General features: G+C 36.5%; 2 protein-coding genes across 2 annotated transcripts; both read right to left on the bottom strand.

Annotated features, from left to right (window-relative positions):
* Window positions 1-15,491: 15,491 nt before the first annotated feature.
* LOC138383740 (olfactory receptor 10G9-like) lies at window positions 15,492-16,418 on the bottom strand. The gene has a single exon (XM_069468782.1). The coding sequence runs from the start codon at window positions 16,416-16,418 to the stop codon at window positions 15,492-15,494; it is 927 nt and encodes a 308-aa protein (XP_069324883.1).
* Window positions 16,419-22,047: 5,629 nt separating this feature from the next.
* On the bottom strand, window positions 22,048-22,983 carry LOC138383739 (olfactory receptor 10G9). Its single transcript, XM_069468781.1, has one exon. The coding sequence runs from the start codon at window positions 22,981-22,983 to the stop codon at window positions 22,048-22,050; it is 936 nt and encodes a 311-aa protein (XP_069324882.1).
* Between the last annotated feature and the right edge of the window lie 4,002 nt (window positions 22,984-26,985).

Here is a 26,985-nt window from a genome sequence, read left to right as displayed (position 1 = left end):
TCAAGATAGGCCAAATATGCCTGAGTTCATTTTCTTATTTGTAATTAAATTAAACCTTAAACATGAGCATCATACTTGGACAAAGCATTTCACTGACTCAGTCCCAATTTTCAATGGGGCAGTTAATGAATCTTTAACTTTTTTCTGAAGAATGTTTGTCAGGATCTCAGCTAAAGCAGCCGTTTAATGGTCAGAATCTAAGAGGAAGGATGATAGTCTATTCTTCTTTCTTTTTTTGTTTCCTGTAACCTTTGTAGAGAAGTAATCTATTCTTCTTTCTATGTTCCATTAAGTAAATCATCAGAAAAGTAGTTTATTTTTAACATCTATATAAATATTTTCAGAATTGCTATGCAATATAATTCTCTTATAGCTTGTTTTGTGTGATTGAAGTCAGAGCTTTATAAAAAAAACCTTTCTTTTCATGTTTCAAACTTTCCATATTGAAAAAATCACTTACAATATTTATAATTCCCTATATAATATAGTATGCACATGACAGAATTTTCACTTTATAAAATACTAGACAAGAAGCTCTTGATACTTAGGAAGAATGGTTTTATGTACATTTATGAGCTAATAAAACTGTATAACTCTTCAATTCTTTACTTTGGCCTCCAAGATTTTTAAAAGTAAATATGAATATCTGTCCATTTATACACTCTTTGTACTGCATGCATTGTACTGGTTGCTGATAATAACTATCTAGACTTTTCTTCAATATTTATAGAGCAGCTGAAGTCTTATGCTAAATGCAAAGCTTCCATTTTCAGCAATATAAAATTAATTTTGTAAGTTAACAGGGGTAAATAATAATATATAAACAAAACTAATATATAAACTAAATAATAATATAACTAAGTAAATAACCTTAAAGACAAAAATATACAGTCAAAAATGCTGAGGGTATTCCCCAATTTGAATCAAGTACTAGGAAATAGTTCCCATGTAACTAGACTATGTCTTTAAATCACATTTGTTTGACTTAAAGTACAAAATGAACTTTAGACACTATCTAGCGAGGTAGGGCTTGGACCACTAACCTCAAAATCAGTCATCCAAATATATACATATGTTGAAAGTTTAAATTGATTTTTCTCAAAGTAAATGCTTAATTTAAATGTCACATGTATCCTGTTAACACAATACACGCCACCTGTACCTAGCACATCAGGAAGAGAGAAAGAGAAAACTGGTAGGCAGCTGCTGGAACTGAAGAGTGTTTCTCAAATGCCTCTGATTTGCCGCAGCTGCATTTGAGTGCTGCTTTAGCAAGACATCCCTTCCGTGCTAGTTTGCCGTCTCCTGATCTCAGTAGCTGTGGAGCTGTGCTGAGAGGAAAATCATACTAACCGTGAAAGCATGGCCTACATAACCTATGCAACAGTGGTCTATGTAAGAGGTTAATTATTGGTGTTTACTGCAATCAACCAGATTGGTATGGGTCAATTATATAACCCAGCTCATTTTGCAAAGGAGAAAATTGAGGTACAAATCGACCAAAATTACTTGGCCATTAGACTTACTGTGATTCTTTCCAACTCCTTGTATCATTACACTATTGCGTGTAACTCACTATTACATAACATGTTATGGGCCATTTATGGAGTGCTAAAGCAAATAACAAACAACAGAGAGACACACGCACGCACGTGTGAGCACGTGCAAACAGACTAGGTCTCTGCATTCACCAAGATCCTTTTCTGGCAAGGGGGAAAAGAGAGAGCAGGTGTAGCATCATCCAGGCTACATTGTGGTAAGTGTAGTGAGTGTCCAAGGAGAGATCCACTATTACTTTTGACTCAGAAATATGCTAGAAGATTCTAAATACTATAACAATATGTATTATTCAAAACTAGGTTGAAAGAAGTTTAAGTATTTAGTGATGATATATAAGGTAAATATCAGTGTCTTTTTTAGAAAATGTTAATTGAAATAATCGTAGTATCAAATGAAGTTATAAGAAATAATACAGAGAGTCTTTGTGAACCTTGCCCAGTTTCCCAAGTGGTAACATTTGCAAAACTATAGTACAATATCACAACTATAATATTAACATTAATATAATCCACAGGTCTTACTCAGATTGCCATAGTTTTGTGTGTGTGTATTTGCATGTGCGTATGTGTTAAGTACTGTGCAATTTTAACATCAGTGTAAGTTTATGTATCCATCACCAGTCAAGATACTGAACGTATTGTACCTTGAACCGTTCCAAGACTGTAAGACTCTCCTGTGTGATGTTTTTTAAACTAATATGAACATGACAACTGCATAAAGCTGTCAAATATGGTATTTTATTTATTAGAGGGTTAGATAAACCATCCTTGAGTTAAGTTTGATCTTTTTGTTTAGATTTTTTATGTTTTCCTTCTTCTCTTTCTGAGAAGATGGGATTTCCCTGCCTAAATCCACCTGTTTATCCATTCAATAAGCAAATACGCCTCAAGTGGCTACTGCATGCTATGCACTCCGAGTAGAAAGGTTAAACCACATAGACCTCCTTTCAAGGAGCTTACAGTTCCAATATAAAAGAAAACAGCGTTTATAAAGAGATGAGTCCTAAAAAAATCAAACAAATCATGAAGAAACTTGTATACAACACTGGGAAGAAGGATCTTTATCTTTCAAGTTTGGGAGAGTTCTTGAAATACCTCATGATGTAACAGTAATATAATAGCATTTATATTTAGAAACATAACTGGTAACAACATGGAAGACAGACTAGAGGATGGTAAGTTTTAGAGCAGCAAGATATACTAACGAGCTCTTTCATATGTGTATCGGGGCGGGGGGGGGAACATACATGAAAATCCAAGCTCAGACAGCAGTAGTGGGATTTTTTTTTTTTTTTTTTTTTTTTGTCATTTTCCCCTTCTCCCTGAGTGTCTGTTTTATAGCTTTTGCCTCAGGTAGTCAACTGAAACACTTCAACAACAGGAAGCTGGCAGAACATTAAGGAAAAACAGTGATTATGTCTCCAACAGATGTGAGGAAATGGTTTCAAGTTGGAAACAGTGTTCCATGAATGAATCAACTGAATGGGGTTGGGGAGAGGCTGAGAAAGAGAAGAGAGACACCTAGAAAGTAGTGAGCATCTTCCAACAGGATTGTGACGGAGAAAAGGCAGTGTTTAGCTATGTATTTATAAAATAAAAGTCAAAATACACAATCCATGTTTCTCAAATTACATTCAACACTGCTCCAGAGATGCTCACATCCCTGATTCTCAGTAGAAAGCTACAAAAACTGTCTGAAAAATCATACAGACAGCATCAGTGTGTCTTATCACCGGCTTACCAGTAACATGTTTTAAAGAGAACATCACCATCAGGGTCCACTTTATAAACAGTACTGTGAAGGCCACAGAGCTGCATGAAATTAAATTATAAGATAAATCTGACTAAACGATCATTCATTTCAATCTCTAAAATTCCTGCTCCATGAAATCAGAAAGTAAGCTCCCCTCCAGAGGGGCTGAATTGGCAGCGCTTTGAAACAGGGTTGCTTTTCCGTTCAGAAGGCTTCCTGAAGAGCAGTTTAGTTGGCAACATGCAGCAACTTTGCATAGGGTCAATGGTGCAAAAACTTAACAGCAACTGGCCCACTTCCTCTCAAAGTAAATAGCACTAATTTAAGAGGCAAACTTTCAAATCACAAAGCAGAAGCACCTGGACCTCTGAAAGGCAAACTTCATAAAAGGTTACAGTACTGGATGCTTCTCATTATGAAGGATTCTAGGACTACAGGCATGTTTGAGAATGACCAATGGGAAATCCAGCTAGAGGATTTACACAGATGTTCTCTATGTAGAATTTGAATATAAATTAAAATGCCAGCTATGCATGTGGGAACTGCCTTTAGTTAAATTCTCTAGTACTTTTAGAATTTTTATTTCATTTCATTAAAAAAGAGAAATATTGTCTGCAAACTAGTGGGAATTGAGCATGGGGAAATGGACAGCATGAGGAGGCAAAGCTGATGGAGAAGCTCAGACACTTTGGCAGTTGTGACAGAGCTGATGAAAATAGGGAAGTAACAGGGTCATATTCTTAGGGTAGAAGTAACAGGGTCATATTCTTAGTGCTCACTTTGGAAATGTTTGGGTTGAGTACCTGTGGAAGTGTCAGCTAAAATTTTCTGATTGAAGCAGCAGAAGTCTACGAAGTTAAGTAAGCAGGAGGACTGGCCCCTACATTCTCTGATTTGTGCTGGCTGTTAAACATCTGTTTCCTAAACATGGAGAAGGAAGCTTCTCTTATTCAATAGTAGCATAAAGAGGGGCCAGGTCAGGAAAGCGTAACCACCACTCCTGCATTGCCCAAGGAAGTCCAAGAAAGGACACCTTCAGATTTACACAAATCTGTTATTGGACCTTTTTTACAGAATTATTTCTCAAAATAACACCCAAAGACCTGTATAGAAATTATAAATTCAAAGAGGCCCAGAGATAGCACTTACAAAAGCAGCTCCTTCTCAATGGCATAGTCTAGATAGCAAGAGATGAAAGGGCACCACTGTTCCTCTTCAGTTCCCCGATGCCGTTAAACTCTTCCACTACAGAGCTTAGATCTTCATAGAGTTGAAGGGCTATTGGAAGGATATTAAAAGAAAACAAGGTGCCAAAAGCATTCTTTTAAGTAATAAAGGGGAGTTTAGAGGGTTTTGCAAATAGAGATGCATATAATGTTCACATAGTGCATATAGTAGGCACAGAAACTTATAACCTGTGTGATTAAAGATGGGATAAGTACTGGTAATCACAGTAATCAAGAGTGAGTTTCATCAGTATTAGCATATGGAAGAATGGAATAGACTATGGAGGCCAGAAACAGACCTGCACTTATCAGTTGGTTGATAGTTAATCAAAGTGCCAAGGCATTTCAAAGGGGAAAATGTAGTGCTCTCAACAAATGATTGCTAAAAAGATGGCCATTCCTAAGTAAAAATTGAACTTTGCCTATTCCCTAACTCTATATACAATAATTAACTTGAATTGGATTATTGACCTAGATGTAAAGGCTAAAACTATTAAATTCCTAGGAAAAAAAGTAGGGGAAAAAACCCTCATAAACCTGGAGTACCTATAGATTATAGATTTCTTAAAGAGGACTGAAAAAGCATGAACCATACAAATAAATAAAAAATTGGACTTTACCAAAATTAGAAACTTGTGCTCTTCAAATGATATTAATAGGTAAATGTGTAGACAAGAAACACCTCGATGCAAATGTTTTTAGTGCATATATTCAATAAAGAACATGAATCCAAAGTTTGTAAAAATAGCCTATAATTCAATAATTAAAAATAATGGCCCAATGAGAAATGGGGAAAAAAAAAAGATTTAAACACACACTTCTCAAAGGAAGATATGTGAAGGGCCACTAGAAAGATGAAAAAGTGCTCAACATTTATCAGTGAAATATAAATTAAACCATTATAAGACTATACACACATAATCAAATGGCCAAAATTTTAAAAAGCTAACATCAATATTAGTGAGAATATGGAGCAATAGGAACTATTATGCATTGCTGATGGATATACAAAATGGTACAGTCAGTTTGGAGAAAGATCACTTTCTCAAAATATTAAATATACATTTGTAATTTGACTTATCATTCAACTTAGCAACTCTACTTTTCAATGTTTACTCAAGAGAATTTAAATCACCTGGCCAAGAAATATTTGCAAATGAATCTACACGCAGCTTTATTAATAATATCCCTAAACTGGAAGCAAAATTTGGTAAATTGTGGCGTATTTATACAACAGACTACCATTCAGTGACAAATGAATTAGTGATACACACAAACACATAAATGAATATCAAGAACACTAGTATGAGCAAAAGAAGCCAGACACAAGACAGTATATACTATATGGTCCTATTCAAAGGAAATTCTAAAAAGGACAAATCTAATCCATAGGGAGAGAAAGCAGATCAGTGACTGCCGGGGGCCCAAGGTGGAGGAGAATTGACAAGAGGGACACGAGGAATGATTGTGGTAATGGAAAGGGTTTTATCTTGATTGTGGTGGTAGATACACAGGTACATACATTTGTCAAAACACACCAAACTGTGCACCTAAAATAGATACAAATTATAACTCAATAAAATTTTGCATTTTAGTGAATATAAATTACTCTTCAATAACATTTTATAAAGCAGGCAAAAAGTCAAATTATCAAAAAAACAAAAACAAAATTTATTTTTAAAGAACCAGTGGCAAAGTAGCTGGTACACACTTAAGCTCCTTATAAAACTATAAAATGTAGTCACACACTATAAAAAGTATTTACGAAAATTTTAAAATCAAGTAAAATGATTCCAGATGGAAGGATGCAAGTGAAAACAGAAATAAATAGTACTGGAAAAGGTAAATATATAGGTAAACATACAAGACTGTTGACTGTTTAAAGCCCCTAGAGTAACATTTTATCAGGTTTATAACATATTTAGAAAGTATAGTGCAACAATATAAAAAAAAAATGTTTCAAGCAGTTGCACAGAGCTAAATGGTTGTAAAGTTTTTGGTTTGGTATATGGTAGAAGTACAAATATAAGTAGATTATAATTCATTAAAATGATATTGAATTTATTATAAAAATATAATTAAAAATAAAAATAGTTAAAAGTAATAAAAAGTACAATAATGAAAATACTTGGTTAATATATTAAATATTTTGATTAATCCAAAAAATAGGAAAAAAACAGGAATAGAAAAAATTCAAGGTAAGAATTGAAAACAAATAGCAAAATGTTAGACTATTACAGATATAGTAAGCCACTACAAATAAAAGAAAAATATTGGCAGGCAGCCTAAAAAAAGGAATACTTAATTACATCTGGTTTATAAGACACTGCACTACTAAATACAAAATCACACACACACACACACACACACACACAAATGGAAAATAAAAGGGTGAGAAATGAGGTTTTTGTATATTTAAAAATATTACCATGGCCCCATCAGGGGTCCCCCACCTGCTCAGGAGAGGACCCCTACTCTGTCTGTGTAGTAGGATCTGTTGTCTGTGTCTCAATAAACTTTCTGTCACTAGTTGGCTTGCTCTTGAATTCTTTTCCTGCCTGAAGCCAAAAACCTACTTGGTGAGTTCAAGGGGCTTTCCTCCCTTCCTTGGCACTCCCCGTGCATCAGTATTATGAGGGATAACAAGGGCATTTATAAAGGTAAAATTGTCAATTTTTCTTTAGGTGGGGCTCAACAAATTCATAGGCTTTACCTTCATGAACCCCACCAGTTTCCCATGGTGAAAAGCTAAGAAAATTACTCTCTTGGCTCTGGTAGCATTAGGGGGAAAGTAATCATTGTGAAATATACCCAGAGTTTTCTCCATAACAAAAGCCTATTCTCTGGGGCAGAGGCTGTGCCAGATCCTCACCCCAGATGGGGGAAAGACCTTTCTCCACTTTGAGGTTTGACCCCTCTAGTCTTCCTATCTTACTGAAAGAGGGAAAAACACAGTCAACAGGGGTCACTGCCTCAAGCAATTAGATTGGGAATGCTGTACCTGGGCAAGAAAGAAGGGGGGGAAAGGGAAGGGAGGGGGAACTTAGGGAAACATTTGTGACAGTCACAGCCACAAAGACACAGGGCCACTAAAAACACAGACATTGAATCAGATTGTTATAGGATAACACTCCTCCCTCAAAGGTTACCACCACCCGCACAGGGCTCCTGTACAATAGCAGTAGATGATAGCTGAAAGAGTTGCAAGCTTTCTTTGAAGCTTTCTTTGAAGCTTTCTTTGAAGAATAGTACTTCAGTACACCTAAGGTGAAGAGGCAGGGCAAAACAGGACACAGTAGGAATTTAAAGCCTCTGACACCTACAGCTACTATAAGCAACAGTCCAGCTTCTAATCAGATTACCACAAATCTGTATATTAATGGCCCATTTATTTCTGTTCCTTTTACCTGATGCAACATGCCTAGCTGTTGGCCTATATAAACAAACATAAAAGATTTCAGGAGTTTTGCAGGGCTTTGCCCTGAAGGAATATGTGAACGTGTTACTTCACATATCAAAAGCTACATCACCTCAGGAGAGCATCTCACAGATCAGTAGTGATTTCCATGGCGATGATGTCTCCAACCTGAAGGCTACTTGTGCCTGATACCTCTGTAGGACAGAGGCTCTGTATGTGGCCACAGGTTGAGAACTGATCAAAGAGTGCCCACCCGACAGACACCTGCTGCTAGAAACAATTGGCCTAAGGGACAGTTCCTGCTTCACTCCTGACTACCTGTCTCAATCAACAAAAAACTAGATAAAGAAATATAGAGTCAGTATATTTCTGTTTAGAATTTCTACTAAGTTATAATTTTACCTTAGGACTTAGATGTTTATCTTAGAAAGATTTTGTAACTGTTTGCTCACATAGATAGAGTTAATTAAGGGATCTCTAGAAGCTTTTGGGGAGACTCTAAACCTAAATGAACTACCTGTTATTCTGTAAATCTGTTACCACTGGCAACTGATAGCTGCACCAATAAATACTGATGCAGGACTTCATTCGTGGCCTCACAGCTTATGGGAATGGTGGAGGACCCCCCTGACCCCCCATCTTTTAAAACTATATTTTCATCTCTGTGTCTTCTTTTATTTCTCTATTCTCTATTTTCTATTTCTATTATTTCCATATCCCTTGTGATGACCCCTGCCAAAGGGACCCGATTTTTGCTGGGAGCGTAGTTAACTCCCCGTACCTAGTTTTCCACAAAGAATTACAAGGTATGCTAAAAGGCAAGAAAAAAGCACAGCCTAAAGAGAGAAAGAAACCATGAGAACCATTCCCACATATCACCAGAGATGTTGGAATTATTAGAGAGAGAATTTAAAACTATTATTAATATGTTAAAAACCCTAATAGGAAAAAGAAATAGACAACATTGAAGAACAGATGGCTTATGTGAACAAAGAAATGGAAACTCTAAGAAAGAATCAAAAGGAGATGCTAAAAATTGAAAGCTTTATAACAGCAATGAAGAATGCTTCATGGGCTCAAGATTTGTTCTGTTCATCAACAAGTCTGGGTTAAGTTTAAAGCCATGCCAGCTGGACAGAAGTGGACTTGTAATGGCAAAGAATTCTTGTAGTCTGCCATGAACATCTTTGAACAAAAAAGTATATCATAATACCTGTGTGTTGCATTCTACGTGATGAGCAGAACTCAGTATGGCCTCTATCAGATGATTGTGGCATTGCTCTTCTGTGTTGAGTTTTAGAGCTTTACCACCTGAGAATGGATTGGTACACATCAGTAATGCTTTGAAGTACTCATAGCACCACATCCTAAAATGTGACTTTGTAGCCAGTGGGCTGCCTTTAGAGGAGCAAGGGAAAGTCTCCTATATCTTATCTATTAATATTTCACTTCAGAAAAGTCTCTCTCTTTTATTTATATTTAATGATTCTAAATGCTGTCATTAGGACATCTGACTAATCCAGACTTGATGCTACATGAGTCTCAATCAAATTTTCAAAATTCGATATGGTTTTCCACTGCTTCTGCTGACTGTAGACTAATTGGATGGATAAGGTGATACTGAGTCTTCAGGGCTGCCCAAGTGTTCTTTTTAATTTATTAGGGATGCCTCTCATCACTTTTGATAGGAGGGGTACCCAAAATTTTAAAATAAAATCCATTAATAATATTTTGTCAATAACTTTGAATAAGCATATGATAATACCCATCTTAAAAATGTTTCCCTATTTTACCAAGAAGGAGGAGAAAACATCTTTTTTTTCTTAATTTTGCCTACAGTATGAGAAAAATTGAGTCACATTGTAAACTTTTGAGTTAACATCTTGCTGCGGTCTACCTAAAACTCCCTCCTTTCCACCTACAGAGACTTCGTAGGATTGAAACTTCTGGCCCTGTTGTGGTTGAGTGAGTACAATTCCTGGCCAATGTGTTGCATGGTCTGGACATTGAGGTTGTTAAGGAATTGTGCTCACTTTGGAAGCATATATACTAAAAAAATTAGAGATTATTAAGGAATTAAAAAATATAAAATTTGTTGGTTTTAGTCTCTTGTGCCCAATTTTCCTCTCATTAGAATTAAAACATTCAAAATACACTGTGATTTGGCATGGAAAATAAAAGCTCTTTGAATTTAGGGCACATTCCTTAACACATGAACTGTAATAAGCTTTATATATATTATTCATATTTTACATATGAATTGTTATAAATTGTATAGTTAGAGCAGGCCTTTGTTGTTTGTATGTGTAATTCTCTTTACCTTCAGATGGTGTTTCACTCCACCACCTGATCTGTGTTAGATGCCATGTGGTTTACTATGTCTCCTCACAGAAACTTTATGACACTCTATAATCCATCTATTCACTTATGTGTTTCCCATTGAACTCTGGTGTTCTGGAACATAAATAATGTCTTGAATCTCTGTATATTCTGTCTTAAATGTAGTAATTATTTAATTGAAGACATGATTGCACTGACTGATTAATTGAGAAACAAGGACTGAACTGCTAAACAAGTATCAGCATTGTGAGATCATTATAAAAGGTACCCTACCCATCCAGAATTTGAATGAGATTCTTAATATACAGGGTGTCCCAAAAGTCACCATACATACGGAAAATAGGAAACTGTAGCTAAATGTACCTTTATTTACAAAATATTTATTACAACATTTTTCCTTTGTATGGAGACTTTTGGGACACCCTGTATTTTAGCTATTTACTTCTTATAATTTAAACCCCTTTTCACCTATTAATTAACTCAGAAAATGTAACTCCAGGGAATCAACAAGATACATCATTACCACACCTATACAATATTTTAGAAATACAAGTTAACATGGAAATAATGAATCTCTGAGGACAACCTCTCAGTTGAGTACTTCAGAGCTGCTGTTTCAAGGAGAAACCCAAGAGAGTCCATGAAAATATGGTACAACGTGATGACAAATTTGCTGAGTTTTCATCATCCCCTCTCTGAAATGCAATCATCAGTTCTGCACAATTCACAATTGCAAAGATGTGGAAACAACCCAAATGCCCATCAACTCATGAATGGATTAGTAAAATGTGGTATGTGTATACCATGGAATATTACTCAGCTATAAGAAATAATGGTGATATGGCATCTCTTTGGTTCTCCTGGAGAGAGTTGGAACCCATTCTATTAAGTGAAGTATCCCAAGAATGGAAAAATAAGCACCACATGTACTCGCCAGCAAATTGGTTTCCCTGATCATCACCTAAGTGCACATTTGGGAATAACAGCAATTGGGTATCGGACAGAGGTGGGGGCTGGGGGGAGGGGTTGGGTGTATACCTACTTGATGAGTGCGATGCACACTGTCTGGGGAGTGGACACGCTTGAAGCTCAGACTCGGGGGGGGGGGGCACGGACAATATATAGAACCTGAACTTTTGTACCCCCATAATAAGATGAAGAAAAAAACACTAATACTGAAAATAAATGTCATATTTAAAGAAAAAAAAACAGTACTAATAGCAAGCTCTTAGAGCATGATAATAATACTACCAAGTATTTACAAAATGAAATTGTCCTAATTATTTCATAATCTAAAGGATTCATTATTGAAATATTAAAATTAGCCCTGTTTTCTTTATTTTGTAGGGCTTGTACTAATGTTTCATGTCATCCTACCTCCCTCATCCTTTTCTTTATCTCTTCTCTTATCCTTTTTTTAATTGCCTAAAAGAAGAACCATCTGGGGAAGGATTATAGGCAGACCTTCAGGTTCCAGGGTGTCTTTTACTGGGCCAGTCATGGCAAATAAGAGACAAATAACAGAGCTGGTGAGGAAGAAAACAAAGGTTTTGTTTGAGACATACAGAGTTTGATGCAATAGCTTTATATCCAAATGGAAATATCTAGCAAACTAAAATTATTGTGGACTCAAATCAAGAAAGTGGGAACTTGATGGACACAAAGGGAAGTCATCTGTTATAGGGTGCTATCTCATACTATGAGTGTGGGTCAGAAGTCGGGTCCCTAAAAGCCAAAGTAAGCATGTATGGAGGTGAAAGGGCTTAGTAGTCAGATGAACATTCTGAAGGAAACAGACCACAGTTCATATAAACAGGTTACTCTAGTGCCAAGACAGTATTTTTCATTAGGGAGTCCATAGCTCAATGTGGAGCACATAAGTAAACAGATGGGATGATACAGTCTGATGAAAAATTTAGAATCTGAATCAGGTGGAGATAGAAGAGCAGATAAGGCGCCTTTCATATTCTATATAAAAATGTAGTTTAAAAAAAATCCTACATTGCTGTACAAAGTGTATATATATATGTATATATGTGTATGTGCATATATATGCACACACCTATAGAAAAATAGGTGCTTTGTTATTACAATGATTATTGATATTCATTAATATTGTCCTGACCACCCAAAGACATGGAAGTTTCCTGAAATTTGTGATACCAATGTAGCTTAGAGGTTAACACCATGGGCTTTGGTGCCAGATAGTCTGAAATTAAACATTAAACATATTCCTTACTAATTATGTGAATTTAAGTAACAGTGTCTATCTCATAGTGTTCTTATAATGATTAAACTGAGCTAATCCTTAAAAAATGTCTACCACATCACAAGCTCAAGAATGTTTACCGTTTTGCCTCTCAATTATTCTAGAATAATTAAATTTAGCATGATTTTAATGTTTTATGTATTTTATTAAGGCTGAATTCCTTGAAAATTAATAAACATAGGAATACCAAATTTACCAACATAGCCAATTGATCAGAAGAATGATTACATTGTCAGTAATGATGTTAATTATTAAAGTAATTTATTATCAATGATTTAAAGAAAACTACTTTCTGCATCTTCAAAAATACTGTGTAACACAACCAACAAAAGCAAAAATAAACAAGTGGGACTAAATCAAACTAAAAGGTTTTCTGCACAGCAAAGGAAACAATCAACAAAAGGAAAAGGCAACCACAAAAAGGGAGAAAATATTTCCAAATCATAAGCTGATAAGGGGTTAATATCTGAAATATATGAGGAGCCCATACAACTCAATAACAAAAAGGAAACAAACCAAAAGAAAACCCAAATAACCTGAATAAAAAATGGACAAAGGACCTGGATAGACATTTTTCCAAAGAAAACATACAAATGGCCAACAGGTATCTGAAAAGATGCTCAAAATCACTAATGATCATGGAAAAGCAAAATCAAACTTACAGTGAAATAAATATCACTTCACACCTGTCAGGATGGCTATTACCAAAAAGTCAAAAGATAGCAAGTGTTGGCAAAGATGTGGGAAAAGAGGGAATCCTTGCATGTTGTTGGTGAAAATAAAAATAAGTACATGCATTATAGAGTTTGGAAGTTCTTGAAAAAATTAAAAATAGAATTACCATATGATATAATTCCACTTCTGGATATATATCCAAAGGAGACCAAATTGTTATATCGAAGAGATATCTGCACCCTTATGTTCATTTAGGTATTATTAACAATAGCCTATATTTGGAAATAACTTAAGTATCCACTGAAAGGTGAATGGATTAAAAAGTTGTGGCACATATATACAATGAAATATTACTAAGCCTTAAAAAAGAAGAGAAATCTGTTATTTGTAACAATATGGATGAACCTGGAGGACATTATGCTTAAAGAAATAAGCCAGACATAGAAAAACAAATACTGCATGATTTCACTTATATATGGTATCTCAAAAACAGTCAAACTCAGAGTAAGAGAATAGAATGGTGGTTACCAGGGTCTGGGAGTTGGGGGAAAAGAAGAGAAATTGGTCAGCAAATGCAAAGTTGCAGTTGTAAGATGAGTAAGTTCTACAGACCTAATATATAGCATGTTTATTATGGATAATAATAATGTATTGTATACTTGACTTTTGCTGAAAGTGCAGATTCAGGTGTTCTCAATACTCACACACACAACGGTAACTATACAAAATGATGAATATGTTAATAGCTTAATTATGGTAATCATTTCAATATATATGTCAAAACAATACATTGTAAATCATAAACGTATACAATTTTTATTTATCAAGTATATGTCAATAAAATTGGAAAAATAAATAAAATTACTATGTAATTGATTCAGAGTCATTGAAATAATTTGTAAAGGGAATGATTCTTAGAAACCATTATCATGATCCCAGGTTTTAAAACCTTTTATTTAGAATTTATTATGAATCAGCATTGCTCAAAGCACTTCTATTAACTCAAGTTAATCCTCATAAGAGTATTTTGAGAGAGATTCATTTAGGGTTGGGAAATTGAGGTACAGGACATAAGATGCTTTCTAAACTTACTCAAATGTCTGCTTGTCTTGGTTGCATGCAGTTCTAGCACTTCTAGTCATTACATGCAGATGCCCACAGGTATGTGCTGTGTGTGGGCTGTGTGGCTATGCATTAAGTTTTTTAGAGTGTATTTCCTGTGCTAGGCCTTATTTTTCTAATCTGTAAAAGAAATATGTTGAAATTCCACTATAACATTACTGAATTATATTTTCATTTTTCTACTTTCTAAAGGGGACGCACCATTGGTCCCACCCTGTAACGTGGGGTGTCCCTGCCCTGGAGCAGGTTGTGATTTCCAAGACTCTCAGAGGGTGGCAGAAATTGCTATCTGGACAGTGTGACCAGCCCCCACCATCTGTAGAGAAAGGATCCAGCGTAGCCCTGTTCTGTGCTATATGGATATCTGGTTAGGTAGGTAGAACAGGGAATTCAGAGTCAGAGTATATGACAGAGACCAGTTTATCTGCTACTAACTTCATCCCCAACCCATTCACCAACCTGAAAAGCCCGCAGGGCTCTTACAAGATGGCAATGGTTCCCGGTTACTGAAAGAAGTACGTCAGTGCCAGAGATGGAAAGACTGCATGAAAGGAGATTAGGATTTTTTCAATGTAGGTGCAATTAACAGGGCCAAAATGTGCTAGGGAGGATTAACCACAGGAGGATTAATCACCCTGGACCCTCTCTCTCTCATGCACACACAAGCACAGCTGTGAGAAGAGTTAAGAAGGAATTTGCACAGCTGCAGCCTGAAGGAAATGACCTCTGATATTTGTTGCTGTCCTTGAAGAATGTCCCCATGATAGCACATTTGCAAGTTTGTGTGCACAGTAGTAAAAACATGAAAGCATACCATAAACTTAGATATGTGAGTAACTCAATTCTGGTACCTGAGATCGAGTTAGAATATTTAATTTTTAAAAAGGGAAGACGAACCTACTGCAAAGACAAAAATCAATATTGAGAATACAAGGACACTCACCATAAATAAAAAAAAATCTATGATTTAAAAATTTCTTAGAAATCTCTGTAAAAGAAATATTTCTGAGTAGGTGGTTTTGAAAAATGTTTAACGCTAAGAATGATGAATACAATAAATTTCATAACTAAATTTTATTACTAATTTTGAAAAAAATGAGCATATTTACTCTCTAGTATTCCATTTGCTCTAAGAATGTGATACTTTGTCTCTAAGCTTTAACAGAGCTTTCTTCACTTCTTTGTTCCTCAGGGTGTACACTACAGGGTTGAGAAGGGGTGTCAATACACTGTAGAAAACTGCCACAACACCATCCACAGCGTCCCTGGAGCCTGGCCTCAGGTAAATGAAAAGACCAGGGCCAAAGAAACAAAAGACCACGATACAGTGGGAGGCACAGGTCTGAAATGCTCGGTGTCTCCCCTCTGATGTGCGAATCCTCAGGATGGAACAGACAATGGACACGTAGGACAGCACTATCAGGAGAAAGCAGCCCGAGGCCACCATCCCAACACTCACAAAGATGACCATCTCAATGATGGAGGTGTCTGCACAAGCCAGTTTGAGGATGGGTGGTGCATCGCACAGATAGTGCTGGATCTGGTTGGGCCCACAGAAGGGCAAATGGAATGTCAATATGGTCTGGACAGCTGAGTGCAGAGAGCCACTGAGCCAAGTGCTGATGGCCAGGAGGGCACAGGTTCTCCCACTCATCATGCTGGCATACCTGAGTGGGTACGTGATGGCCACGTAGCGATCATAGGACATGACCGTGTAGAGGAAACACTCTGTGCCCCCCAGGAAGTGGAAGCAATAGAGCTGGGCCATGCAGCTGTGGAAGGAGATAGTCCTGCCACCCGGGGATGCCAAGGTCATCAGCATTTTGGGCACCGTGACAGTGGAGAACCACATGTCAATGAAGGACAGGTTGGTGAGGAAGTAGTACATGGGGGTGTGGAGGCGAGAATCCAGCCTGATCACCAGCAGGATGAGAATGTTCCCCAGCACAGTGAGCACATAAATCAGCAGGAAGATTGCAAAGAGGGGCGTGTCCAGTGCTGGGGCATGGGGAAGGCCCGTGAGGATGAACGTTGTCACAAGGCTCACGTTTGACATTTCTTCTCACCCTTGATCTCTCTCCCTGTGGGGATATAAAGAGCACCTCGGAGCCAGCATTTAATTCAGTACTGAGAATACATTCTGTGTGACAACTGAATAATTCTAGAGTTAATTTGAACTTTTCTTATTACAGAGCTGCTCTGATGATGATGATGAAATGACTCCAAATCTCTCTCTCATACTCTCACATTCTCTCTTGTGTGTTCAGTAACACACACACAAATAGTGATACACAGAGATATATGCAGAATAAAGTGGGAGAAACATTTTGTATTAGATTTCTATTGGTATATTTTAAATTATCACAAACTTAGTGGTATAAAACATGCAAGTTTATTTCTTGTGAGTCAGGTCAGCAAGGTTTTAATCAAGGTGTCAACTGGGGCTGCGATCTCATCTGAGGCTCAGGATCCTCTACCAGGCTTACTGAATTTATTGGGGGGGATTCAGCTCCTAGTAGCTTTAGGACTGAGATTCCAGTTTTCTTGCTGGTTGTTGGTAGGACATACCACCTTCAGCTTCTTGTTGCAACTGTGGTGTCTTGGATCCTAACCACCAGGCCTTCTCAGAACAGGACAGCTCAGGTCTCCAAAGCCAGCAGGAGACCTCCAGTTTTCTCGGAACAACTATTATGTAATAATGTAAGCAAGGGGCTGATATGCCCATAATATTTACAGGTCCCACTCACACTGGAAGGGAGATTATTAAATACAGAGTGTATACCAGTGGGCAGGAATCTTAGAGACTACTTGGAATTCTACTTACCATGTACTTTTGCTGCAGGGTTCACAGGAAATTTTTTTTAAAAAATAAGTATTTAAATGTTGGTAGCAGTGAATATTTCAAAACTGCCCACTACAGCTAAATCATTCTCTAATTTCCTCATGTTATCTGGCATTATTGACATCACTTATTTCATTGAGAATTTGTCAAGTATTAAATAAGATGAAACATGTCACGCACTTAGTACAGTGCCTGGCATGTGATAACTACTCAATAAATGTCAGTGAATCGTACCGTACTGTGCCTTGTAGTGGTATTACATAATTGTCACAGGTGATGTTAGAGAGAAAGAGAATACATCCATCCCTTAGTGTTTCTAGAGACTTCATCTCAATTTAAAAGCTACGTATTTGTGCAGTGTTTCATCCCTGGTACTGTTATTGGTGCCTCCGCCACTGCCTGCTTTTAAAGGGTTTCTCTCAGATCTCTCAGAGCACAAATCTCAGTAAAACTACACAGTGACATACCCTATAACCTCCTAAATGATCCAGAAAACACCAAGCTTCATACATGATTGGTCCACTGTTTAACTTACATTTTACCACCCCTTTGAGGCTCTAGGAACATGATGTTCATATGTGCTCTCCCAGCCATGATCTGCTGAGTAGGGCAGGCCAGTTATCCAACATATATTGATCTATCATAGATGTTTCAATATTTTCTTGCATTAACTTTGTTAGAGATTGTCTTTTCCCCACCATCTTCTCCTATTCCTCATGCTCATAAACCCACGAAATGCTCTCATAAAAGAAGACAATTCTGTCAAGTCAGTGTTTCCTACTTAACATCCACAACCTGAGACAGGAAAAAATGGACCCAATGCAAGACGAGGAGACAACTTCGTCTTGATGTCAAGAGAAGTTGGAATTGTGTACAACTGAAATTGAGGCAGAAATGAGGTTTTTGACTCAACACAACATGTTGTCTTAGTTCAGGATTTTATCAGTTGTTTGGTGAGAAGAGGCCAGGAACCTGATTTACCAAAGCAAGAGAAACCAGGGTCTCTGCTCTTAGCCAAGCCCAGAGAAAATGTACTGTCATCTCCAGGAAATGTGGTTTAAGCTATATTTTTCAAATATGATGAATAAATAGCAGAGATGGGATTGTTGTAATAACCAATATGGATAGCAAAACTCCAAAAATGGAACAGATGTAATTCCAAAATTTCTATTGGACTGGGGGACAAATCCCTAAGACAACTTAATATGCCAATCACTGAATTATGAAAATTGTCATCAAATGAAGTCCACAGTAGCCTGAGACTTAAATAGGAGTCTCAATCAGAAGGTTCAATGTATGACTTGAATATTCATGGTGTAGCAACTTAGTCCCTATTTGCATCCCCCTCCCCAGTTACTATAATATCTATATTCCTATCTACCCATTTATCTATCTAGATGACTGATTTTAAAATGAAGTCTAACAATTCCTGAGGACCTTAGCCCTGAATAGAAGTTGGAGGTAAAGAAAAGAGGGAAAGCAGAGGAAACTGAGTTAAATCTACCTTTCTAAGAACTTGCCTTACAGTGTATGAATCATTTCAGTAGTAAAACTCATCTGAGGTTTTCCCCCAAATTCTTCACTCTCCACATGCTATTTACAGGTACTAGCTGCAAGGCATCGCTCAAAGAACATAGATACGCAGTGTTGAGATAGAGTGGTCCATTTCTAGTCAGGAACCAAACTAGATGAAGTGCAGGAAACAGAAACTAAGATAGGTAGGAGCTCAACTTGCTTTGTGTCTCAGGGGGTGGGATTGCTCTTGGGTTTTCAGGTTCCCTTGATGAGCACAAAACAACGGGAAGAGACCAATGGAAGGTTCTCCATAAACATGCACATATTACCATGTATGTTTCTTAGTGAAACCCTCCTGAGAGAAGCCCATGTATGTCTGGAACTGTTGTTTACACCTAAGAGGAAAGAAGGAGGACTAAGGCTTTTCCCTCACCAGTGACTGACAGACACTCACAACTGCTTGCTTTCAACTTACAATTGGCCAGAATCCAGAATGTTCCTCAACTGTGTGTGCTCTCCAGCTAACATCACTCTCTCAGTCACGATCTTTGTACAGAGGTTTAGAGTTGTTTAGAATTTTAGGGTGGCTTTTCCCCAAAGAAATACCTACCACACATAATTACTTCCCAATTGTATAAGTAATAATAAGATTGTATTGCTGTCATGATATTCACTGCTTTTTACAACTATGAGTAAACACTTTCCTATTTCATGTGTATATCACCTTTTGTAAATTGGCTTTTCAGCATCTTTACTCATTTCTTTCTTTTGAGGAATTGGTCTTTATTTTATTGATTCTTCTGAAGTCTTACAGATTGAGAACAAAAATGTATGTTTTACCATGAGTTAAAATGTAATTTTAAATTTATAATCATTTAAATATATTTTTGTATGTACAGATTTTTTAAAATGTTCTAGGAAATTGTATCGATTGATTCCTATATGTTTTTTCACATTGGCATTTTGTTTTAAAGGAGTTTTTCTTGCATAAAAGGTTTATTAGTTTTCACTTATATACTATTTTAATGATTTCAGATTTTATTCCTCCATATATATCTTTAATTCATTTGGAATTAATTTCACCTTACCTGTGACATAGGGATGTTTTTATTTTCTATATAATTTGAGATTTTAGTCATATTTACCTCATTAATTGAAGTGAATTTTTAGGGATTTCTCAGTTGATTTTTCTTTATCATGATTTGCTTATTAAACTCTAGCTTTATTCCATTATGATGAATGAAAATGAGCTACAAAATGTTTATTTAATAATGTAATAAGTTTAGTCTAATATATTACTTTTATGATTAGCCTCTTTTGTTTGTTTTCTTTAACATACCTTTATCTAAACCAATGTCATACATTCATATTTTTCTCTCCTTTATGCCTTAAATGATTTTTTCTTTTAATTTTTTTATTTTTTCAATTTTTATTGATACATAATAATTGTACATATTCATGGAGTACATGTTATATTTTGATACAAGTACATAACATACAGTGATCAAATCAGGGTAATTGGGACATGACTCACCCGAAACATTTATCATTGCTTTATGGTGGGAACATTTGAAAATTTCTAAGTATTTTGAAATATAATAAATTATTGTTAACTATAGTTGCCCTATTGCACTACTGAACACTAGAACTTTTTGCTTCTATTTAACAGTATTACCCATCAACAGACACTTCTTCATTACCCCTTCCCACCACCCTTACCAATCTCTAGTAGCCACTATTCTATTCACTACCTCCATGCTTAACTGATTTTTGATGTGTCCATTGTGAGACAGAGTCAAGATTATTTTTTTTCATTTTGAGAAGCCAAATTACCCGAAATAATTTTTGAAAAAAATCATTCTTTCTTTTGCGCGCTGCTATATCATCATTATTATATGAATATATGTCATTATATTTCTATTCCTTCTATTCAGTTCTATTTTTCTGTTTTTCTAGACTCATACAAATACCACACTCACTAAATTACTATAGCTTCGTAATAAGTTTTGATATCTGATATTGTGAATTTTCTGGTTTTGTTTTATTGTTTTGAGGTTCTCGTGACCATTTTGAGTATTCGTTTCATTTCACCACACAGTGTAGGATCCACATACCCATATCTACAAAATGAAATGCCAGGATATTATTTGGCATTGCATTGAATCTATAGAAAAAAATGGAAGAGATTTCTCTTCCTTAAAAGTCTTTTATTTCATGTTCACATTATAATCCTCAATTTTGATTTCTTTGGCAACTTTTATATTTCTCTGAAAATATTTCATTTCTATTGTCATGGTCTTATACAACTTAACTTACAATTAAATTCAGATCAAGGTTTCTCAACCTCAGCACTATTGAAATTTGGGCAAAATAAGTCTTGTTGTGAGGGGCTGTACTGTGCATTGTGGGAGGTTTGGCAGCACCCCTGATTCTACCAGTATGTGCCAGTACCTGTGACATGCAGCAGTGTCTTCAGACATTGCCTAGAGACCCAAACAGGGCAAAAGTGCCCTCAGTTGAGAGCCACTGATCTAGATATTTAAGAGATACTTAATTTTTTATATTGAATCTTAGCAAACATAAGTAGGCACAAAAGATAACTGCATAAACCATCATACATGTAGTTGTAGATCATAATTATCATTGCTGTATAGTAACCCATTGTGTGAATATACAACAATTTACTTTTCATTCATTTGCAGATAGTCATTTGAATAGCTTCTGATTTTTGCCTGCTAAAAATAATTTTTCTAGAAATATTGTTTAGGGTGGGCATCTATATACATATATATGGAAAAGCATTTAACAAATTTATATAATATATATTATGTGCTTCCTATTGCATACATCCTTGGATTTGAACACACACACACTCAGGTCCAATAAAAACATTGAAAAGATACTTGAAAAGCTACAACCAGAAAATAAATGACCTCTCATATTTGCTACTATTCTTGAACAATATCACCATGATTGTAAATTCTTAATTTGTATTCACAAGAAATAAACTAGAAAACAAAAGCCTATCATGAAGTAAAATATATGATTGACATAATCCTCTGTCCCTGAAATACCATTAAAATATGTATGCTTTAAAAAGGTAAAAGAAACCTGTTATAGAGAAATGAGTCAATAGAGCAGAATATAAGCATGTTCATCATAAATAAAAAGCTAGTTCTGATTTTTAAAATTTCTTAGAAAAATATATGAAAATATAACAGTGTTTTTCAATATTTAACATAGACAACTATACATGTAATAAATTTTACAGGGATAACTAAATCATATTACTTCTTTTAAACAAACTAGTACATCTAATTTCTAGTGTTCAGTCTCTCTGAAAATGTGCTACTTTGTCTTTAAGTTTGAACAGAGCATTTTTTACCTCTTTGTTCCTCAGGGTGTACACAACAGGGTTGAGAAGGGGTGTCAGTACAGTGTAGAAAACTGCCACAACACCATCCACGGCATCCCTAGAGCCTGGCCTCAGGTAAATAAAAACACAAGGAACAAAGAAACAAAGGACCACGATACAGTGGGAGGCACAGGTCTGAAAGGTTCGGTGTCTCCCTTCTGACGTGGGGATCCTCAGGATGGAACAGACAATGGACATGTAGGACAGCACTATCAGGAGAAAGCAGCCCGAGGCCACTACCCCAATATTGACAAAGATGACCATCTCATTGGCTGAGGTGTCTGTACAGGCCAGTTTGAGGATGGGTGGTGCATCACAATAGTAGTGCTGGATCTGGTTGGGCCCACAGAAGGGCAAACGGAATGTCAATATGGTCTGGACAGCTGAGTGCAGAGAGCCACTGAGCCAAGTGCTGGTGGCCAGGAGGACACAGGTTCTCCCACTCATCATGCTGGCATACCTGAGTGGGTACGTGATGGCCAGGTAGCGATCATAGGACATGACCGTGTAGAGGAAACACTCTGTGCTCCCCAGGAAGTGGAAGCAATAGAGCTGGGCCATGCAGCTGTGGAAGGAGATAGTCCTGCCACCCGGGGATGCCAAGGTCATCAGCATTTTGGGCACCGTGACAGTGGAGAACCACATGTCAATGAAGGACAGGTTGGTGAGGAAGTAGTACATGGGGGTGTGGAGGCGAGAATCCAGCCTGATCACCAGCAGGATGAGGAGGTTCCCCAGGACAGTGAGCACATAAATCAGCAGGAAGATTCCAAAGAGGGGCGTGTCCAGTGCTGGGGCATGGGGAAGGCCCGTGAGGATGAACGTTGTCACAAGGCTCACGTTTGACATTTCTTCTCACCCTTGATCTCTCTCCCTGTGGGGATATAAAATATAACGATCACCCAGAATTTTGAGACGTAATTGTCCATTCTCTATGTAGCAATTGCATCAAGCATGATAAATAACTCGAGTTATAGTGAAATTTGCTTGTACAAACCTTCTTTGGCAAAAGTGTTGGTGAAATGATTTTAGCATCTCTCTCTTACATATCCATGCACACTGACACACACACAAATAGAGATTAACATGACAAAGAGATAAGAACAAACACATTGTATTAGATTCCTATTTTTTGCTTTAAAAATTACCATAAACTTAGTGGCATACAACATGCAAATTTATTATCTCACCCTTTCTGTGTCGAGCCAGCTATGGCCTCTGCTCATTGTCTCACCAGGTTTTAAACAAGGTGTCAACTGCGGCTGTGATCTCATCTGAGGCTCAGGATTCTCTACCAAGCTACTTGAGGTTGTTTGCAAGATTCCGTTCCTTGCAGTTTTAGGACTTAAATCCCAGTTATTCTGGTTGTTACCCTGGGTCCTAGGATCCTAGCCACCTGGTCTTCACAACATGACAGTTTCTTCAAAGCCAGCAGGAGAGTCTCTTTCCAGTTTTCCGTGACAGTGTCATGTAGTATAATGTAATCAAGGGTTATTTCCCATCATATTTATAGGTCACACACACACTCAAAGGGAGGTTATTAAATGGGGAGTGTATACCAGTGGGCAGTAATGTTGGAGTTTACTTGCAATCCTATTATCCATATTCTATAATATCTTTGCTTTAGGGTTCATAGGAAAACTTGAAAAAAACTCCTTGTTGGTAGCAATGATATATCTACAGTCCACAGTATACCTAAATCATTCTCTAGTTTTCTCAGAAGTAACTTGGCATTACTAACATCACCCACCTCACAGAGCAGTTCTAAGTATTAAAAAAAGATGATACATTTAAAGTACTTAGGACAGCCTGGCAGGTGACACCTGCTCAATAATGATAGTACATCATACAACATTGTACCTTGGAACAGTATTGCAGAATTGCTCTTTTGATCTTAGAAAAAGATAGCAAATATTTAGTGTTTCCAGAGACTTCTTCTCAACTTAATAGCTAGTGTATTCTGGCATATTTGATAACTGGTGCTCTTGATGGTGCCCCCACCAACATCTGCTTTTAAAGGACTTCCCTCAGGTCTCTCAGGTAGATAGGAATGTCGGCAAGACTCCATAGTGGAATTCCCAAAGCCTCCCCAATGACCAAGAAAATATTAAGCTTCTTACCTGACTGCCCCCCCGCCCCCCGATTATTTTACATTTGACCATCCTCTGTGGGGCTCTAAGAACATGATGTTCACATATGCCGTCCCATCCACAATGTGCTGGATAAGCCCAGCTTTCTATCACACACCCTTCAATCCTAGATGTCTAAGTATTTTTTAACCTTGGCTTTGTTAGAGATGCTTCTTCCCCCACCATCTTCATCTGCCCCTCATGTTCATAAACCAAGCAATGCTCTCATAAAAGAAGGCAATTTCATCAAGTCAGTGTTTCTTACTTAACAACTATGATCTGAGACAGGAAAAATGGACAGAGACTATGTTGGTTTGTTGTCAAGAAAACTCGGGATTATGTACCATTGAAGTTGAGGCAGAAATCAGGTTTTTGCCTAAACACAAAGTGTTCTCTTAGTTCAGGATTGTTGCTGTTTGCTAAGTGAGAAATGAATATGAAACTGGTTCACCAGAACAAGAGAAACCAGGATGTCTGCTCTTAGCAAAGCCAAGATAAAATGTTATTCTACCCCTGGCAAATGTGGCTTAAGTTACATGAAGGCTATATTTTTCAATTATGTGAATATTAATAAGTAGCAGAGATTGAATAATTGTAATCACCAACATGGATATCAGAATTCCAAAAGTGGAACAAATATAACTCTGAAATTTCTACTGTATCAGGAGGACCAAATCTCCAGAATAGATTCATAATTGGATTTGATAAAATATGAATATTTCCATAAAGTGAAGTCCAAGGTAGTCTAAGACTTAAGGCAGGAGACTCAATGAAGAGCATTAATGTTTTACTTGAATATGCATGAGTAGCAATCTAGCCTCTATTTATATGCTCTCAATTATCATTTATCTTTCTTTCTCTCTCTCTGTTTATCTATCTAGGTTATTGATTTCAGAAAGAATGTCTAACAATTCCCAAGGATCTTAGCTGTGAATAGAGGTTTGAGATGAAAGAACGAAAGCAGAGGAAGCTACATCTACCTAAGAACTCACCTTACAGCATGTGAATCATTTCAATAGTAAAATTCACCTGGTCCCCGAAATTCTTCACTCTCCACATGCTATTTACAGGCACTAGCTGCAAAGAACACATACACAGTGTTGCGATAGAGTGGTCCATTTCTAGTTAAGAACCAAACAAGCTGAAGTGTAGGAAACAGAAACTAACATGGAGAGGAGCTTAACTTGATTTGTGTCTCAGGGGAGGGGATTGCTCTTGGGTTTTCAGGTTCTTTTGATGAGCACAAAAACAACAGGAAGAGACCAATGGAAGGTTCGCCACATGCATGCACATATCACCATGTATGTTTCTTATTGGAACCCTCCTGAGAGAAGCCCATGTATGCCTGGAACTATTGTTTATACTTAAGAGGAAACAAGGAAGACTTAGGCTTTTCCCTCACCAGTGATTGACAGACACTCACAACTGCTTGCTTTCAGCCTGCAATTGGTCAGAATCCAGAATGTTCCCCACATGTTTGTGCTCTCTCACTATCACTCTCTCAGTCACCATCTTTGTACAGCAGTTTAAAACGTCCCAATTCCCAAACTTTCTTAATTGTTTAGATTTGAGTTTTAGGGTGGCTTTTCCCCAAAGAAATACTTACCATACATAATTATTACCCAGTTGTATAAGTGATAATGAGATTTTATTGCTGTCATGATTTTCATTGCTTTTTACAGCCATGAGTAAACACTTTGATATTTCATGTGTATATCACCTTTTGTAAATTAGCTTTTCAGGATCTTTATTCATTTCTTTCTTTTGAGGTAAGAATCTTTATTTTATTGATTCTTCTGAAGTTTTACAAACTGAGAACATTAATTTATGTTTTACTGTGATGTAAAATGTACTTTTAAATTTATAATCATTTAAATATATTTTTATATGTATAGATTTTTTTAAAATGTTCTAGGAAATTCTACCAATACATTCTCAAATGTTTTCTCATCTGGTATATTGCTTTAAGTGTTTTTCTTGCATAAAAGATTAGTTTTTACTTATGCAATATTTTAATGATTACATGTTTTATTCCTTCATGTATATGTTTAATTCATCTGGAATTAATTTTACCTTACCTGGACACAAGGATGTTTTTATTTTCTATATAATTTGAGATTGTAGTTGTAATTACCTCATAAGTTGAAGCTTATTTTTGTTTAAGTTCTCAATTTATTTTTCTTTATAATTTGCTTATTAAACTCTAGCTTTATAGCACTATTACGAATGAAAATGAGCTGCAAAATGTTTATTTCATAATGTAATAATTTTAATCTAATATATTTGTGATTAGCCTCCATTGTTTTCTTTAACATATCTTTATCTAAACAAATGTCATACTTTCATTTCTTTTATTTTGCAATATTAAGGCAGTACAAATGTTTTAGGTTATGTGAATCATTCTTGTAATGCCTGAGTCCTGGCTATAAGTGTCCCTGTCACCCAAATAGCATTCATAGTACCCATTAGGTTGGATTATTCCCCTCCGCTCTGCCCCTCTCCTCCTTGGTTTCTTTCCATTGAGTTTTACTTCCCTCTGTGCACTTGTGTGTTCATTGGTTAGTTTCAATTTAATAATGAGCAAATGTGGTGTTTTATTTTCCATTCTTGTGATACTTCACTTAGAACAAGGGTCTCCAGTTCCATCCAGATTGTTCAAAAAGATATTAATTCGTCTTTTATGGCTGAGTAGTACTCCATGGTGTACACATACCACATTTCA

The sequence above is a fragment of the Eulemur rufifrons genome, chromosome 6 (assembly GCF_041146395.1).
Source record: "Eulemur rufifrons isolate Redbay chromosome 6, OSU_ERuf_1, whole genome shotgun sequence".
NCBI classification, from domain to species: Eukaryota; Metazoa; Chordata; class Mammalia; order Primates; family Lemuridae; genus Eulemur; species Eulemur rufifrons.
The sequence above is the reverse complement of the archived record's forward strand: the minus strand, read 5'-3'. Positions and strand labels throughout refer to the sequence as shown.